At 42.8% G+C, this 15,450-nt stretch overlaps 1 protein-coding gene across 1 annotated transcript; it reads right to left on the minus strand.

Annotated features, from left to right (window-relative positions):
- Window positions 1–1,635: 1,635 nt before the first annotated feature.
- pnp6 (purine nucleoside phosphorylase 6) lies at window positions 1,636–9,419 on the minus strand. Its single transcript, XM_084017517.1, has 6 exons — window positions 9,253–9,419; window positions 7,661–7,830; window positions 7,400–7,503; window positions 4,343–4,518; window positions 4,079–4,269; window positions 1,636–3,321 (listed from the first exon to the last, which is right to left on the minus strand). The coding sequence occupies exons 1-6, from the start codon at window positions 9,318–9,320 to the stop codon at window positions 3,125–3,127; spliced, it is 906 nt and encodes a 301-aa protein (XP_083873643.1). The 5' UTR covers window positions 9,321–9,419; the 3' UTR covers window positions 1,636–3,124.
- Window positions 9,420–15,450: the final 6,031 nt, after the last annotated feature.

Genomic DNA, 15,450 nt, shown 5'->3' on the forward strand with positions numbered 1-15,450 from the left:
TGAGAAGATCAATAACACTTTGTATGAAGCCAATTAACCTAGCTTAGCATGAAAGCTAACATTCTCATTTCAGCGACACGTTTCCTGATAGAGGTCTATTTGTGCGGTTTTAATACATGTTTATTAGCCGTCTATCCAGGTCCAGTTGTAAACTTCTTGTGCATTTTTAATGATAGTTTTAAAATGTGGTCTAAATCTGAGCTATGAGCAGCCTAATACATCTCTAACTAGGCTATAAGACGAGACGTGGAAACTCCTTTTTAGTGCCGTCTGAGTGGGTGAAAGGTATCAGCTTTATTCTTTTAATCGCTCCCTTCATCACAGCTAACGAGTCTTTATCATTTTGCCCATGATTGTCGTACCGTTTTCTATACATATATCGAACATTGTGCATGAATTAATTCCACCTGGGTAATTGTGACACATAATGGAAATAATTGCACCTGGTCCAAAGTGATGACTCATGCATTTAAAGAATACACTTTATGGGCGACCCTGGTGCATATTCCATGCAACTAATTGTACTTGGCACTGTGCAAACATTGTATTTTCAGGGCCATGACTCAAGGTTACCCCCCCCCCCCCCCCCCCCCCCCCCCCCGATGGTCCAGACAGAGTGAGCTGGCCCCGCCATGCATACAGATGTGTGTGAAAGTCAGCGGAGTTCCCTCACTCCAACGCTTGTAGAAGTCTGGTGTGGTAGTCGACATGCGTGAGCTCAGGTACATGACGGTGCAGCGGTGTGTGTGTGTGTGTGTGTGTGTGTGTGTGTGTGTGTGTCTCGTTGAGGAGTGTAAACTCAGCAGAGCTGTCCTGTTCCATCGCCTCAGCTCCTCTTTTCACCCTCATCATAATCAATGGCTGGCTCGGGGGCTCAGTTGGCACGCCGACAATTGATAGATCAACATTTCATTACAGAGGAGGCCTGTCGCCAGCCTGCGGGGACTTTTGCCGACTCAAACACATTTCATTCTCCTCTCCTAGTCTCTTTGGTCCGATCCGACCCTCCGTCTCCATCCGAAGCGCTGCTTCCATTCAAAGACATTCTGCTATTCGCTTCTTTGCAGACGACTCGCTCTTCTTCTACCGTGAAGCTGCGAAAATGAAAAACACGCACAGGAAACACAATCCGGGGCGGCAGGTACAGGTGTTTGTGTTTGTGTGTTGTTCATTTGTATGAATATTTCAGCTGCAGCCGTACGGATGGAGATGAATTATGTAACGGAGCGGAGCCGGAGCAGCTACTCCGTCTCAATCTGGAGACGTCTTCGTCCGGTCGAGGTTTTAAAGTGACGGATTGAGGGAGTGGAACTGGAGACAGGGAGAGTGGATGTGTGTCTGTCTCTGTGTGTGTGTGTGTGTGTGTGTGTGTGTGTGTGTGTGTGTGTCTGTCTCTGTGTGTGTGTTTGTTTCTCCTTTATCTACCCTGTTCACTCATCATCATTATCGCTGGAAGAAACTCTTTTTTCTCTCCTTGAAAACAGTCATATTGATTCATTCACACACACACACACACACACACACACACACACACACACACACACACACACACACACACACACACACACACACACACACACACACACACACACACACACACACACACGTGCACAGAAAACACAGAATGTCCAAAAGTAATCTGAAAGTTTTTTAATTTGACAGAAGCAACAATCAGCATGAAGATACAAACCCATGTGACATGACCAGAGATAAAGGAGATTTATCTCGTTTTGTGCGTTTCTAACCTGAGATCTATCGATGACGTGATTCAGCTGAGTGTTTCCACACATAGCGGTTATGATCCGTGTGGAAACCACACATGGAAGACTCCACAAATCAGAAGACGAAAACCCAATGCTAGATTTGGAGTTGTGCATCTCGATGCTGAGCCTGATACGAGGTGGACTGCTGATCCAGGACTTCGCCGCTCTAATAAATGAGATGGCCAAAAGGACCTGGCAGCAGGTTCTGGATCAGCGCAGGGAAGATTGAAAAAACTGCATGTAATCCCCCTTCTACATTAGACTATGATTTTTATGTTGTTTTCTCTTTTAGATTAAGTTGTGATCATATTGCCGGTCCGGCTTTTCAAAAACAAATTCAGCTTAAACTCCACACAATGGAGATCCAACGAGGATTTGGACCGGCGTTACATTTCCATATATTCATATATTATTTATTTTAAATCAACAATAAATATATTAAATAATTAAAATGTGTCTACTTCAAAAATAAACCCCTCTGATTCGACAGTGGAATGTAAATATACCCACTTTAACTTAAAATTAGTATTCACTGTACATTGTTAATGCCAAGCAATCACAAAAATAAAGTAGGTGCCACTTGGTCCCCATGATCCTGTATTTTCTCTAATTATTCTTATAATTATGCGTTTCCTCTCTCTGTGCACCGACATGTCAAGTGTGGAGTATCTTCTGAACACATGCTGAGCAGCAGACGATGCATTCACCGTTGGTCCATTGCTCTAACGCGTAAGGCAAATAAGAATCCAGCATGTGTTCATATAAAAACAAAATGTAAGTATAAATAAATGGAGGGTATCGCTTCAGTATAGACGAGAACAAATGCAGTCACAAGTATTGAGCAGCACAAACCATAAACCGTCTGTTTCCACACATTCATTATAATATTTAGAAGCACTAAAGCGGTACACTCCGGCTCTACCGCAGGATAGAAACACGCATATTGATCCCCGATCAGGGATCAAAGAGAGCTCGGTCTCCTGATGGTGTGCTATAATCATAATTAGCCACCACGGGACTCTGGATTTGGATCCAAAGGTCAACATGCCCAGTAGATGATATATTTACAATCAAAGAGCGACTTGTAAATGTAAAGTGTGCTGCAGGGGCGTGTCAGTACCCTGTGACATCACAGCTGGGCGTGGCTACACAAATATATTGTAGAAGGCCTGAATCCAGGGTGGTGAAAACTAGACACCATCTTTACTCTGCTACACCTCAAACCCCCAACAGCTATCCCCCGCTACCCAAAATGCAACACCCAGACTTATCCACTAGTCCCCGCCTCCATCTGCACCTACTTCTTCCTCATCATATGTTCAAAGCTCGTGGTTCTGTCTGCAGGTTTCAGGTTGGCGGTGCTAGATCTTGGCGATGAGGTGGCTGACGAACCTCTGGAGGTCCTGGGTTCTGCGCTCGGTGGTCCTCAAGACCTCCTCGTGGTTCACCTTCTCCGTGCTGTCGTAGTCCGTCACGACCTTGTTGGTGATGAGGGACAGACCCAGGACACGCAGGCCACAGTGGCGAGCCACCACCACCTCCGGCACCGTGCTCATGCCTGCACAGGTAAAAATATAATGATTATAATAGAAAGAGACCTATAGGTCCAAATCTACAGTCCAAACAACAAGGTCTCTGCTGTATTTATGTCTAGATGACCTTATTTGGAGTGTTGATGGAGCAGCTACAATGTTAGCGTAGCCTAGCACCATCAACCAGACTCCATTCAGAAAACCAGCGTTTTTAAAAGTAGTTAGACCTAACAAACCTCGACTTTGGACTTACACTGCAAAACGTGGTCATCGTTTTTATTTTTATCCGTTTATTGCAACTGAATCACTGCAGTGCTCATGCTGCAGTAAACCAGACGACGTGCGTCCTGCTATTCACTGTGAATTCAGCTCATTAAATTCACGGAGGACCTTTATGTTTTATGGGACTTCAACAACATTTACAAAGCAGCAAAACGTCCCCTCTTTTCCTCTCCCTGCTGTTTGAAAAAAGATCATTCTCAATAAAAACAATGGAACAGGAGGTTTTAAAAGACTAAAAGTTAGTCTATTTGCAACAAAAGAGGAGGTTTGGGGGTTGTGAAGGCAATAAGAGGAGGATGAGATTAGATAACTTTGTTCTAAGGGTCTGAATACTGAATCTGAAACGATCTCCACCTATGGCCTATCCTTTTACATTCAGAACATCCTGCTGCTTACATTTACATTCTTGGAGGAGATACGACTAAAATATTCAGGATTCTTCTCCCCCGTTCAGCGCATTATCTGTTCTTGGCGTCCCTCTAAGCGAGAAGCTGCACTGACCCACGGCATCGGCCCCGAGCGCCCGCAGGGCTCTGCACTCCGCCACCGTCTCGTAGGTCGGCCCGGCCAGCATGCAGTACACGCCCTCCTGCAGGAAGCCGTCGCAGCCCTGCTCCCCCGCCGTCTGCTTGGCCAGAGCCCTCAGCTGGCGGTCGTAGGCGTCCGACATGCAGGGGAAACGCACTCCGAACCTGCAGGGACGTCGGATTCATGAACGGGACAATGCAGGAGTTCAAAGTTCAAAGATGGCATAGACGTGTATACCTCTCGTCGTTGTGTCCACAGAGCGGGTTCTGCCCCGCGAAGCCCGGCATGTTGAGGTGATCCTTAATGAGCATGATGTCTCCCACCTCGTAGCTGCCGCTCAGCCCCCCCGCCGCGTTGGTCACGATCACCGTTTCCACGCCGAGCAGGTGGAAGACTCGCACCGGGTACGTCACCTGGAGGGACGAGGGTCACGACGATGAGTCCAGAACAGTCTGGTAAAGACTTCAGCAGCTTCACCGTATTTACAACGAGAATGTGGTATTCTGTATTTTTAAAAGTAAAGAAAATACTTATAACTGAGATCTATAACGGGGTTTCCCAGTTACAGCAGGGGCTCCCCAAATGATTTCATCCCAAACTTTTTTTTCTTCCAAAATTCAAAATATGTCACATTAACACAACATCTAATAAGCAAATATGAATGTTAATTATTGAGTTAATGTGAAGTTGTGATGTAGAATAAAATATATGAATCTGTCAACAATTATTATTTTAACGGCTTTATCATTACACAGTACTTTTATACGTGGGACTACACATTATTATTGGCCCGCTTTAATAAGCAACACAGTTTTATACGATATGTAAGTCTCTAAGCCTTGAAAAACATTGAAGACCTCTGCTTTATAATACATGTATTCATTCTTATGGCAAAATTAATAAAAAAAATCATCTTTCCTCTATGAGGTTAAACATTCTATACATCTAATTTCTGATTTGAATAACAAAAAGGCTTCAACGTGTAGTCCTCTCTAAATATCCTTCCATAAATTATCTCTTTGTGCTGTTCTCTTTTGTACTACATCTTATATACTTTGTACCTCACGTCCAATAAAGGATTGAGAAAACACAAAATGAGAGAACAGAAGATAAACATGCATGACATGAGGGCCCATTATTCTATTATATTATTATTGCTGATGTCAGCAGACTTGTGTTTCACGTCAGAATCAACTGTGGGTCTGCCGTTACTCTACAGGACGACGTCTATGACTTCTCTCCGCCGTCGCATTTGGAAATTGCTTTTTCCCCCGTTCCTATTCCACATTTCTCTGCGGCTGGGATTGGCCCCTGAAAGTGATTTGCTAGTAAGTGCAGAACTGTGCTTCAAGTAGTTTTCTTGATAAGGTCAGCGCTGTCGTTCGGGAACATTGGCCCCGTTTGATGTGAGTTTTGCATATTAGAAACGTGTTGTAGGTTGACTTCGTCTTCGTCGGGGATATGAAGAATGTAAGCCGCTTACATGCTGGCCGGTAGTTACACTGCAGCAGGGAAGCTGTTAATAGAGAGCTGGCTTTAAATTATTCAACAAAAAGGCTCTCAGTGTTAAGTTAGTTTCCAGTCAATGATTATTGATGTCACCTGACGAGGAGGGGATCCTCATCTATGAGATCTTAATAAACGTACTACCCTTTCATCTGGCCAACGGTGACAATGCTATGCTCATGTTATGCATTTAGAGGCTTATGTTCACCATGGTAACCACCTTGGTTGGGGGGGATTCTCCCCTGGATCCTCATCTATGAGATCTTAATAGTGCAACAAAAGGGATTTGAACCTTTCAGTATCAAAAATAACAACAATTTAGCCACTGTGCCAACAAATATGAGGGTATATTACCAGTTCGGCTAGAAGCTGTCCTGGAGGTGTGAACGTTGAACATTTAGCCTAGCGACAAAGAGCTTAACGCTAACACTAGCACGCTAGCATGCCAACGGTGACAATGCTATGCTCATGTTATGCATTTAGAGGCTTACGTTCACCATGGTAACCACCTTGGTTTGGTGTGTTACCATGGTGATACAAAGTCATTAATTTGCAGGGTAATCTGGTCTTCTGTTCAGTTTAGGATTCTTTGCCAAGGGAGCATATCGGTGATGCTATATCTGGAAATGTACCTTTGTTGGCTCGGGGGGGTTGTGGAGCTTCAACTGAAGGCTTCCTTTTCTCTCTGTCTAAAGTCCAAGCCAGGACGCTCGTAATGCATCCGGCTGTTATACCAGCATAATATGTGTGGAGGTGATTTTATGGTTCAGGGTATACAGTGTATCCGCGGGCCAAAGGCCGGTCCCATATTGACACTATTCCACATTCGCAGTAAATAGTGAGCCAGCTGTGGTGCTGTATCATAGACTCATTCACCAATGTTAAACCATTTTATATAGAGAGTTGCAAAATCATGATTGAAGATGATTTTTTAAGGGTATGTGACTATATGAAAGAAGGTTAGAGCTGCAAAATAATCAACTTTACAAGCAGTTTACAATCCTCAGGCCAGTGTTCTAACTGGATCTTCAAATAAAGAGATCATGTGGTACTGAATGAATGAATGTCTCTCTCCTTGACTGGAATACCAGAGTTAGCTGGTGTTGTTCCGTGGTTTAAAGATTAGGCCCCAAGATTCCTTCAGTGAGTCGGAGCCGGCAGCTTTAGTCCGGTTATCCGGCGCTAGTAGATCATTTAACATCGGCGAGGTTTCAAAAAGGACCAGTTGGCTCGTGACGGAAAATATAATATAATATAATTACAGCATAACGAAGTACAAAGTTCACTGTGTGAAACATGTCACACATTAAAATGTTGGTCCACCACTTTGGACCAGATTCAAATATCTCAAAGACTATAGGAGGGATTGCATTCAGATATTTCCTTTAGTGAAAAATTAGCATGTTAGCATTTTCACTGTAAGCATGTTAGCATGCTGACCTTAGCATCTTTTATTCTGACTCTTCCAGTACATTTTTTTTTACAAAACCATTTTGTTGTTAATGACAGTAAAAGCCACAGAGGCTTTGACTTTGAATGCATCTCTGAACAGCCAAAGTCCCGCCCCCAACTCTTTTGATTGGACAGAGGTTTTTTAGTCCTGCCACGGCCACAGATTACTTTTTTACATGATTTTTTTATGTCAGAGCATTGATGTATTCATTGCTATCGATACGTTACGACGATTTCAAGTAATATAACAAAAAGTGTTTCTGAAAAGAATCACCTACTCAACCTTTAAGGTAGTTTACAAAGTACCGTGAGTATTTCATGTGTACTTTATCTCACCGTCTGGATGCTGTAACCCTCGTAGAAGTGGAACCTCCCCTGCATGCAGACACACTCACGGCCCTGCAGCTTCCCGAAAACCAGCTGACCGGCATGACCCGGCACTGCACACACACACACACACACACACACACACACACACACACACACACACACACACACACACACACACACACACACACACACACAGTATGAACAGCTGCTTATGTACAGTTTCCACACACGTAGAATGTTTTTTTGACAGTTTTACAGATAATGTACCAGTGCTGATGGGGAAGCGGGGGATGTCCTTATAAGGGAAGGTGGTCTTGTCAGTCAGCAGGTCTGCCAGTCCGCCCAGACCCGAACCACAGATGATGGCGACTTTAGGACGCTGCTGCGTGTGGGCCAACAGCCAGTCAGCTGTCTCCTTGTAGTTCTCATACGTGTATCTGAAAGTAACGCAAAGATTATATTGACTCAGGTTAAACAGTAGCAAACTATAAATGTCTCAAGTTTGGGATTAAGGAGCCGCCGCCGCCTGAGGACGAGAGTAAACGGGGATACAAACTATACAACTATGCAAAATATGCAGGAAAGTATTGATTAGATCGTTGTTGGGAGTGTTTAACAGCAGGAAAGCAGCACGGACTTGTAAAACAACACATGCAGGAAACGGTACACTGCTGGATGAAGACTCTTATAAAGCTAGAATGTTAATTGCACCTGCAGGAATTTCCTTTCAGCAGGTTCAAACTGCAACAAGTAACACTACTGACAAGAAGAGCAAGTTTAGTTTGGCACAAATCCAGTCCTGCGATTGGAATAACTGCAGGTACTCTTTGTGTAAATGTCACAATGCTTGATGTCATGGGAAATGTGTGGAGGTGCTACATGAAGCAGCCCGTGTTTCTGGTTATTAATCAGGTAGTAAAGCTTGTCAGTGTTCCCTCTGTGTGCCTGGAGCTCTGTTATTAAAACACCAGGAAACAGCAGCGTAGCCCCCGGTGTTCAATCCTCCAACAGTTTCCCTCATTCGATGCAAGCTCCAAAAAGAACCCTTAAGTATCGGTATATGTCGCTATTTAAGACAAAAGTAAAGAGTACATAGAGATGTAAAGAATACAAATATAGACTAAAAAATAAAGGTATTTGTACAAAAGAGGAGGAAGAAGTGTTCACAGTCTGTTGCAGTTTTTATCAGCAATATCTGTATGGATAGAAATATAAAGAAGATGTAGTGCATATGTAAATATACAGTTCACAGTGATGGTTCATGTGACATGTTTGTATAGAACACACACACACACACACACACACACACACACACACACACACTTATTTATCAATGTGTGGAATTTTAATTATCAAGCATCTTTATTTCTTGCTTCTTCTTTGTGTGTTTCTTACAATAAGATAGATGTTGAATGTCACAACCGTATCCCGTGTGTGTGTGTGTGTGTGTGTGTGTGTGTGTGTGTGTGTGTGTGTGTGTGTGTGTGTGTGTGTGTGTGTGTATTATGTAACAGCAGAGTGAACGTTTAACTCCAGCAGCAGGAAGTGGCCAGCTGTGCGTGGAGCTGTCCATGGTGCTGCCAGGACTCTTTATATGCCCCCCCCCCCCCCCCCCCCCCCCCCACCCAGCTGAACGCAAGATCGCCTTTTTTGCATCAAGAAACGAGTATCCACCACCTGTGACAAACGATGACGTCAGAGGGAGAGATAGAGAGAGAGGGAAATCCTAATCCTCGTGGGGGGATAAAGCGCTTCTCAAATGGCACACAGGCCCGCACCATCTGGCTACAACTTCAGTAATTAGACGGATACCCCTAAACATACAGGGTAACCTTGACAACCAGGAGGCTCGATCTTACCTGGACGGACTGGAGGAGGTGGAGGAGGAGGAGGAGGCGGAGGAGGACGACGAGGATGCGGCTTCCATGTCTGCTGATGAGCCTTCGTGTTTAGTCGGAGCCGGTGGATGGAGGAGACACTCTGCTGCTGCGGCGGCGGGCGGAGCGGCGCGGCCGAGGTCATAACGCGCGATGACGTCACCGCGCACAGGACGAAAGGGGGGCGGGGGCGGGGGGCGGGGCCTAAGATGACTGCCGGTCCCTTTGAAGAAGACTAAATCCAATTTTCTACCAGACTGGGCAGCTCAGTGATCCGTTCACAGACTCTAGAGGCAGAGCTGGGAACGGAGGGGGAAGTAATGAGAGAGGGAGAGAGAGAGAGAGGGAGAGAGAGAGAGAGAGAGAGAGAGAGAGAGAGAGAGAGAGAGAGAGAGAAATCTGATGTCAGATCAGCAACAACTAATCAACAACTTGCCAACACTGAGTCTGGTTGAAACGCTGCAGGATATGTGCTTGAACATGTAAGACGAGTCCCCCCCCCCCCTCTCACACTCTCTCACACTCTCTCACACACACACACACACACACACACACACACACACACACACACACACACACACACACACAATGGGTAACAATGCAATGTGCTGACTCATGGGCTACAAGGAAAGACTGAAAGTGATGGCAAAGAAAGCACAACCTCCCCCCCCCCCCCCCCTACCACCACACACACAGACACACACACAAACACACACACACACACACACACACACACACACACACACAACAACAACAGCTGTTAAACGACAAGCTAAATCATAGACAACCATCATTTTGTGTGAAGTCCGAGGCTGGAAGACACTTGAGTTCACGTCCTTAATAATTAATTAATTAAATAAATAAGTTAGTTAAGTAATTTGTTTTAAAATGTTTAAAATATTCAAAGAACCCGTAGTTTAAATCTGCTTCTTCCATTTCTGGTTTCTTTTTGGTTTCCATCGACTATCAGGCATTATTTAAAAAAAACACAACAATTTCAACACAATGGGGAAGTTAACATTCTACAATACAGTACAAACAGGCCTAATTTTACTGCACAAGCTGATGCCAGTATTTCACCTTAGACATAGTAAAATTTGACGTCAACAACAACACAAAAAAAAGGAAAAAATATGCTAATGAATGTGTGGCAACGTGGAGAAGGCTTTGAAATACCACAATGTGAGGTTTTAATGTAATTCATATTTTATTGTCTCACAGCCAACGGAAGAGAATATTTAAACATGACTGTCATGTCATTATACCCCCCCCCCCCCCCAGAGATTTCAGTTAAAAAGCAAAAGCATGAATGAATGAAACCGACTAAGTCAGCAGAATTTAAAATGTTGTCACTGACACCATCTGAGTCATCGGATAGACTTTACCCACTTCACACAGTTTAGTTTATTTCCTAATAATAAAAATAAAACATTCTTAATTTATAATGCATTTCATCTCATAAATATTGCAAATGAAATATATATATATATATATATTTTTTTTTACCTGGGACTACAGTGACATACATGTCAAGAGCAAATGACACACACACAACTGTTGGGGTTTTTAAATACAGCGCCCTCTGGTGTTGGAGGGAGAACCAGTGTGACGAGTCACGTGACAAACAGACGAGTTCGCCCCTACTTTCTTCCACCTGTGATTTCACCAGCGTTTCTTACTTTTGACAAACACTGCATTACTTTGATGAGTGAAAATGTAGGAAAATCACATTTCTTTTAGACGTATTATCTATTTTTAAATACACTTGTTGTACATGAGAGGGGTCTGCCTTTAGTGTTTTCTACCAGAAAACAAAAATATAATAATGTTCTAAAGCGAACAAAGCAGGATTGTCGCCTGAATCAAGAGGATTTCTGGCAGAAAGCCCTGAAAACAAATTTCCCTCAAACGCACCATATCCAGCCGTTTTTTTTTGTCGCAGCCAATCAGAAACCCGTTTACTGTAAGGTCTATGTAGTGTGTTACCAGGGGCAACGAACTACAACGATAACCGGGTACTCACCTACGGAGTGGTAGGTTAATACTTCATTTTTATTGTATTACTTATTACTAACTGCTAAATGTTAAACGCTTACGTCAAGTGACGTGGCGTGTTTTACGGACTAACGTCAACGTCACGGCGACACTAGATGTAACGACCAGTCTAATACTAATTAACGCAAGTAACCTAATTAATTTAATATAGTTAGCGAAAGAGAACTTAACGTGTATATGTTAAGCTAAAGAGGACGTAACGGCTTTACGTTAACTTGAGGAAGCCTAGCGTTAAGCTAAAGAGAACGTAACAGATATATACGTTAGCGAACTTAACGTTAAACTTACAGTTAGCCTGTAGCCACATTAGCATACGTGCTAAGTGTATCTGCTAGCATCACAGTAGGTTGGGGGGGAAACAACGTTTAATTATCGTGTATTAACTTTAAAACGGACACTTCTCTTCCATTTTTTAAGTGGAGGTGGACCAAAAATAAAAAAGGTGAGGTGACGTCATTATACCAGCCTGAAGCTTCTTCACATAATTAGAAGTACCTGCAGGTAAAAATCAATCAGGTTTTTTTAATGAACTAACTCAGGAGCCCAATTTCTCGTGACCGTTACGTCATGGTTTTTAAAAGAAGTGACAGAATGGCCTGATAATTACCTTTGACTTCTTCTCACAGGGAACAAAACGGTTGATATCTGACTGTAGTTGGTGGTTTTCAAGCCTTTCTCATTTTTATTTAACCTTTATTTATACAGGTTGTCTCATTGACAGTCTCATTTTCAAGAGAGCAACTATTTACAGACAAACAATACAAGAACTATTTACAGACAGAAAATGTATTAAGTCTGAAAATCATGAGCTGATACTACAATAAAGAGATTAATAATAAGCACATCACGAAGGTGCAAAGCAGTGCAACATCAACGTCCCACAAATTATTCACGCACGTTTCAATCCTGCCTGTATATTCGTCATGTCAGAATATTTTACATATTATATAATATTCAACATTTGTAAATAAAGCAATAAATATACCCGCAGCACACTGTTGTGGTCTTATTATGCCAGCCTCTCTCCATGTAAACACAAAGCGATTACACTCTAGGAAAAGTCACCATAACAGAATGCAGTGTATTATGAAGACACACCTAACTGGCAGCTATTGAATAATGCATGTACAATAACCCCATCTGCTACATTATTAATTTAGATTTTAAGCTGAAATCCTTCTGACCTAACTTTGAAATAGGCTAAGTGCAGTTAGATGTTTCTCTGCTTCTGGTGCACTGATTAAGAGGTGCCGGAGGATGGAGAGGATATTAACCACAACATGCAGCAGATCGTCCTCACTGAAGGGGAGACTACTCACATTAAATCAGTTCTTAAAACGGCCGTCTATGTGCCATAGCTGACAGCTTTAAGGTGACAGTCTACAGCTCCTGTGCTCGTGATCCTTTCCTTTAGCAGAGGTAACAGTCATGTGCTGAGTTAAGAGACAGGAGATCAGTGCAGTTGACATCATATCCTGAACTGCTGTCTGTTTGCAGGTGACTCCAGCTGTTTACCCTCAGGAGAAGTGACAGTAAGAGGAGTGCCTGATTAACACCAACAAGGGCCACCAGCCCCGCATCCTGGAACCACATGATATGAGCACCACTACGCATCGCACGGTAAATACCAGCCGATGTTGTGATACCTCCACTGATCTATAACTTCCCATGCTTCTACTATATTGTGACAACAATACCCAGATAATTGCAAATATTCTGATGTGGTGTTGATGTGTGTGGAGTTTACTGTACAAGGAAGGCCAAGAGGACCCCAGTTTACTTTCACAATTCTATTCAAAGTAAAACCCTTAGAAGGTTTAAGGATGTGTTTAAGAATATGAATTGATCTAATGTCACGGAAAGCTGTGGCAAATTCCAGACTCTATTTATTTTTAAAAAAATACTTAAATACTATAGGAAATATGGTGCCAAGTTTTCATATTAAATAGAAAAACTAGAAATTACCTGCAAAGAAAGTAGAGGAGGCCAAGAATCTTTACTTTAGGACGAAGATGGATGAACAAAAAAATTATTCAAAAAAGTTGGGTCGACCCTTAAGTCATTTCCAGACCAAGGAATAACAAATTACAAACAATATAGGTCTGGATATCACCGGGTTTATGGTTGCAGAAAGCTTTAATGAGACTTTTTACTACCGTGGCAAGTTCTTTAGAGCAGAAACGTCCAGTTAAAACAGTGGGCGGGTGGCTCACATGCCAAAGTGTCCTTGGGCAAGATACTGAACCCCAAATTGCCGATGGCACAGCCGGTGTGAATGAGTTAGATTAGATCCTGATGGGTAGGCGGCTCCTCTGCCATCGGTGTCCAAAAGACCAGAGAAGTGCGATAGAAATGCAGGTCCATTCATCATTTAAAACAGGAGTCTACGGGTAACCTCAGGTGAAACAGGATTTGTAGTCCGAAGGGGATCGGGGAAGAGCTATTCTCTTTTGCCCGGATAACAATTACAGCACTACATCACACTCTGAGGCTTGGACACTCAAAAAAGCTGCCGGCTTGGATCGCTTCCCAGCTGACTTCCTGAGAGATGCTGCACTGCTCCCTGTATGTCACATTATAATACATCTCCCTTATATAATCGATTCAATCACAATCCACCCTGGAATGTAAAGATACCAGAGTTACTGCTTTATTTATAAGTCAGGCCTGAATCTGAGTATTTAAAGTAAAATCCTGGAAAGAGCTCTGTATGAATATATTTTAAATAGGTGTAACATGTTCTATGATCTTCAGTCAGGGTTCAGATGGTCCTACTCCACTAAGTTCATTAAGAAGTGAAATTCACGGTGACAAGTTGCTGTTTACATTTAAGGAAATAGGTTTTTAATGGGGAGACCTCGGTATTGATTCAGTCATATTTTCCTGTTAGAGTCTTTTACTGAGAAGGTCAATTCAAAGACAAAGTTTCAGACAAGAACATCCAAGTTTGTTGATGAGGAAACAATGAGGAAACACCAGTAAAACTTCAAAACCACTATGAATACACCTTCATAACCCGGAACAGTTGCACAACTAAAATATACGCTTCAAATACGTCAGAAGAAAAATGATCCTTCGTCTCAGTCTGAGAATGTGTATGAGCCGTAACCTTATAATTAACCTAATCATTTCAAAGAGGTCATCTGGCTCCCTGTCCAAGGTAGAATTCTAAAGTTAAAACTGATCATGGGTCTTCAAGAATCTGCAAAGTCATGCATTACTTTTTACAAGGTGTTTACAGTAAATTAGGAACTCATGGTTTGAATATGAGGGCCGGTGTATCCTGTCAAATGGAATAGCCCAAAAATAAAAAGGCAGGTAGGAAAATGTGGGGAGAAACTTTTATATGTTTATTTGTATTTTAGGTGTATTGGTATGTTTTTATGGTGTATCAGTAGCACGTAAGTGTCATCCCCTTTTCCTGCCTGCCTCCGAGCCTGTTTACAGTGGAAATAAGTCATGTGATTTTATTGCGATATCCAGGTGAAGTTATGTACTGAGACAGCAACCATAAAAAACACCTCCCATGTGTTGTTTGAACTTGAAACACATCCTCGAAGGCAGGTCCAACACCATCTAAATCAACTGTGGCAGTGACAACAGATTATGGCGACAGATAAAAGCTGGACGCCATTAGCTTTGTCATCTGCCGACACGCCTCAGCTGCTGACGTTCATCTCGGAGAATTAAAAACCCAGGGGAGTCCGCCGCAGCAGTTGAGACTCAAGAAATACATTGAAACATACATTGTATTTGGACAGCCGGCACCAGTTACCATACTGTTCAACATCCTGTCATGTGGGCTGAACTAATGTATAAATAAAAAGAAAAATACATAATAAAAGGGTAAATGAGATTCAAACTACTGGTCTTTTCACCATGAATCCCCTGCATACAGAGCGTGTGCCACCTGCTAAGGTCATTTACAGTGTACCAAAGCTGCTTCCCCTTAGTCAGCAGGCACTAATTGATGGGCAAAGGGCAACCAATGTGACTGAATGCTCTGTGCTTTTAGAGTCATTTAATAGGGGGCCTGGAGCAAAGTGCCATCAAAAGTTTGTGAAATGTCCATTAAATTACTAAATGCCCCCATCATCATAATTAGGAGGACCCGTTTTTTTTTGC

This window comes from Eutrigla gurnardus (genome assembly GCF_963514095.1).
Source record: "Eutrigla gurnardus genome assembly, chromosome: 9".
In the NCBI taxonomy this organism is placed as follows: domain Eukaryota; kingdom Metazoa; phylum Chordata; class Actinopteri; order Perciformes; family Triglidae; genus Eutrigla; species Eutrigla gurnardus.

Excerpts from the sequence above, each read along its gene's own strand:
- pnp6 (XM_084017517.1), bottom strand. The coding sequence starts at position 9,320 with ATGGAAGCCGCATCCTCGTCGTCCTCCTCCGCCTCCTCCTCCTCCTCC. Across the intron at positions 7,831-9,252 it reads ACCTCCTCCAGTCCGTCCAG|ATACACGTATGAGAACTACA; the intron begins GTAAGATCGAGC and ends CGTTACTTTCAG. Across the intron at positions 4,270-4,342 it reads TGTGGACACAACGACGAGAG|GTTCGGAGTGCGTTTCCCCT; the intron begins GTATACACGTCT and ends ACGTCCCTGCAG.